The sequence below is a fragment of the Nansenia antarctica genome, assembly GCF_963989245.1.
Source record: "Nansenia antarctica genome assembly, chromosome: 18".
Lineage (NCBI taxonomy): Eukaryota > Metazoa > Chordata > Actinopteri > Argentiniformes > Microstomatidae > Nansenia > Nansenia antarctica.
Genome location: NC_137691.1, coordinates 4,943,821 through 4,946,320, shown reverse-complemented (window position 1 = coordinate 4,946,320; position 2,500 = coordinate 4,943,821). Strand labels below are relative to the sequence as shown.

General features: G+C 52.3%; 1 protein-coding gene across 1 annotated transcript in view; it reads left to right on the top strand.

Annotated features, from left to right (window-relative positions):
• slc4a8 (solute carrier family 4 member 8) overlaps positions 1-2,500 on the top strand; it is a gene marked incomplete at both ends in the record, with an annotated part of 80,288 nt that overhangs the window by 31,650 nt on the left and 46,138 nt on the right. Inside the window, 1 exon segment of the mRNA XM_080548527.1 lies at positions 2,319-2,500. This exon segment is cut by the window's right edge and continues 10 nt beyond it. Within this exon segment, the coding sequence (XP_080404653.1) occupies positions 2,319-2,500 (182 nt within the window).

The following is a 2,500-nucleotide window of genomic DNA, read 5'->3' as shown; positions in this document are numbered from 1 at the left end:
TGATCACCCGTCCGACTCACTCTATCTATCGATCTATCACTTCTATGATATACTACTACTATACTACAGTAATATACTATAGCTTGGCTGTTTTTGTCCACCAACGAGGACCACGTTGGAAACAAGTGTTTCAGTACGCTTTTACTATCCTCTGGGATGTACTCTCTGTACTTTTACCCAAATAAATAAATCAATCAATCATATACTAATATACTACTATAATATATCTACACAGCGTCACTCAAAAATACAAAATCACAGCGTCACTCAAAAATACAAAATACTGCTGTGCTATTTCATTCCCCAAACCCCCTCTTCCTTTAGAGCTACACTCCTCTCTCTCTCTCTCTCCCTCCCTCTCTCTCTCCCCCCTCTCTCTCTCTCTCTCCCCCCCACCCTCGCCCCTCTCTCCCCCCCCCTCTCTGAAGCAGCAGTGTTTATTATGATGTGTTTCTGCTGCCTCGTCGTTTCAGCAGCTCATTACAGGCGTGGGAGCGCAGGCACTGTAGCTCACCTTGACGGCCCCCCCCCTCCTCCCCCCTCCACCCACACACACCCCCCCCTCCCCCCGGGGGTACGGGGGTAACAAACGGTGCCTTCATCATGAAAGGCTGCACACACTGAGACCCTCGGGGACCGGCGTAATGAACCGCTTCTGTCAAGCGCACGCACGCATACACACACACGCACACACACATGCACGGCACACCTAAAAACACGACCCAGATTTGAACTGATGGGGAGAGAGTGACAGTACACAGACAGTACAGGTGGCTCTCTCCCTCTCTCCTCTCCTCTCTCTCCTCTCTCTCCCTCTCTTCCCCTCTCCTCTCTCTCTCCCTCTCTCCTCTCTCTCTCTCTCTCTCTCTCTCTCTCCTCTCCTCTCTCCCCTCTCCCCTCTCCCTCTCTCCCCTCTCCCTCTCCCTCTCTCCCTCTCCACTCTCCTCTCTCCTCTCCCTCTCTCCTCTCCTCTCTTCGCTCTTTCTCTCCATGACACCTGCCACCAGCACCTGTCAACTCTAATCATGATTGTTAGCTGAGAGGGAGAGAGAGAGAGGGAGGGAGAGCGAGAGAGGGAGAGAGAGAGGGAGAGAGAGAGAGAGAGAGAGAGAGAGAGAGAGAGAGAGAGAGAGCGAGGGAGGTGAGGGAGGGGTGAAGGAGTGTTATTTGTATATCATATGTTTTCAATTGTGACTCCTGACTGCGAGCCACGTTTCCCATCAGGGACAATAAGGTAAAACTGCTTGACTGAACTGACTGAACTGATGGATCGAAACATAAACACACGGTTCATACCGGTTAACTGCAGACTAAACAGGTGGCTCTCCCTCTCTCCTCTCTCCATCTCTCCTCTCTCCTCTCCCTCTCTCCTCTCCCTCTCTCCTCCTCTCTCCTCTCTCCTCTCCCTCTCTCCTCCTCTCTCCTCTCTCCTCTCTCCTCTCTCCTCCCCCCCCCCTTTCTCCTCCCCCCCCCCTCTCTCCTCTCTCCTCTCTCCTCTCTCAATAAGGTAAAACTTGCTTGACGGATTGAAACATAAACACACAGTTCATAGCGGATAAACTGCGACTTCCGGTGCCCACCCCCCGTCTCTGTCAGGATGCTAGATGATTCTATCGAAGTATATTGTTTTCTCCCACGCCGGCTAATTACCCTCACGCCTTGTTGTGACTGATTACAGAGTGGTCTAGGAGGGGCGCCGTGCTCCCAATCAGAGAAATGGTCCTTTCATTTCGGAGCGATGATACGCAGATGGCGGCCATGTCGTGGGCGGCCCGTGGGGAGTCAGGCAGACTAATTGGAGACTCCCTGATATAGATCCCAGGTTGATTTATTTATTAGCGTAGATGATGAGATTGGAATTGACTTTGGCAAAGTGGCCTTGAAATGTGATGTTCCCAATGTTCTGGGAGTGAATGCGGCTGGTGTGTGTGCGTGTGTGTGTGCGCACGGATGTGTGTGTGTGGGTGTGTGTGTATGGATATTAGTGTGTATGTGTTCGTGTCTATTGTAGACTGTGTGTTTGTATGTGTGTGTGCGTGTGTTTGTGTGTGTGCGCATGCATGCATGCCTGCTTCCATGCCCACTGGAGGAGGGGGAAGGAAGGGGGGAGGAGGGGACAACGACAGTTGAGTCACACAGACTCTGTCTAGGGCCTTATCCCTCTGGTCTGGGTGTCTACTTTACATTGTTAGCAGCCTCACAAAACAAGCTGTGTTAGTTGACTAGCGAGTGTGTCATGATCTGATCATTACATCCTGATATGAGGACCAAAGCCTTAGAACGTGTCACATGACGTGACAATGTCCGTCCCATTGCAGACATGGTGCTGGACCAGCAGGAGGCGTCCCACGAGCTGGACGACAGCGTGAGGTTGAAGGTGCGCGAGGCGCTGCTGAAGAGACACCACCACCAGAACGACCACAAGAAGAGGAACAACCTCCTGCCCATGGTGCGCTCCTTCGCCGAGGCCGGGCGCAAGCAGTCTGAGCCCCACGGCATG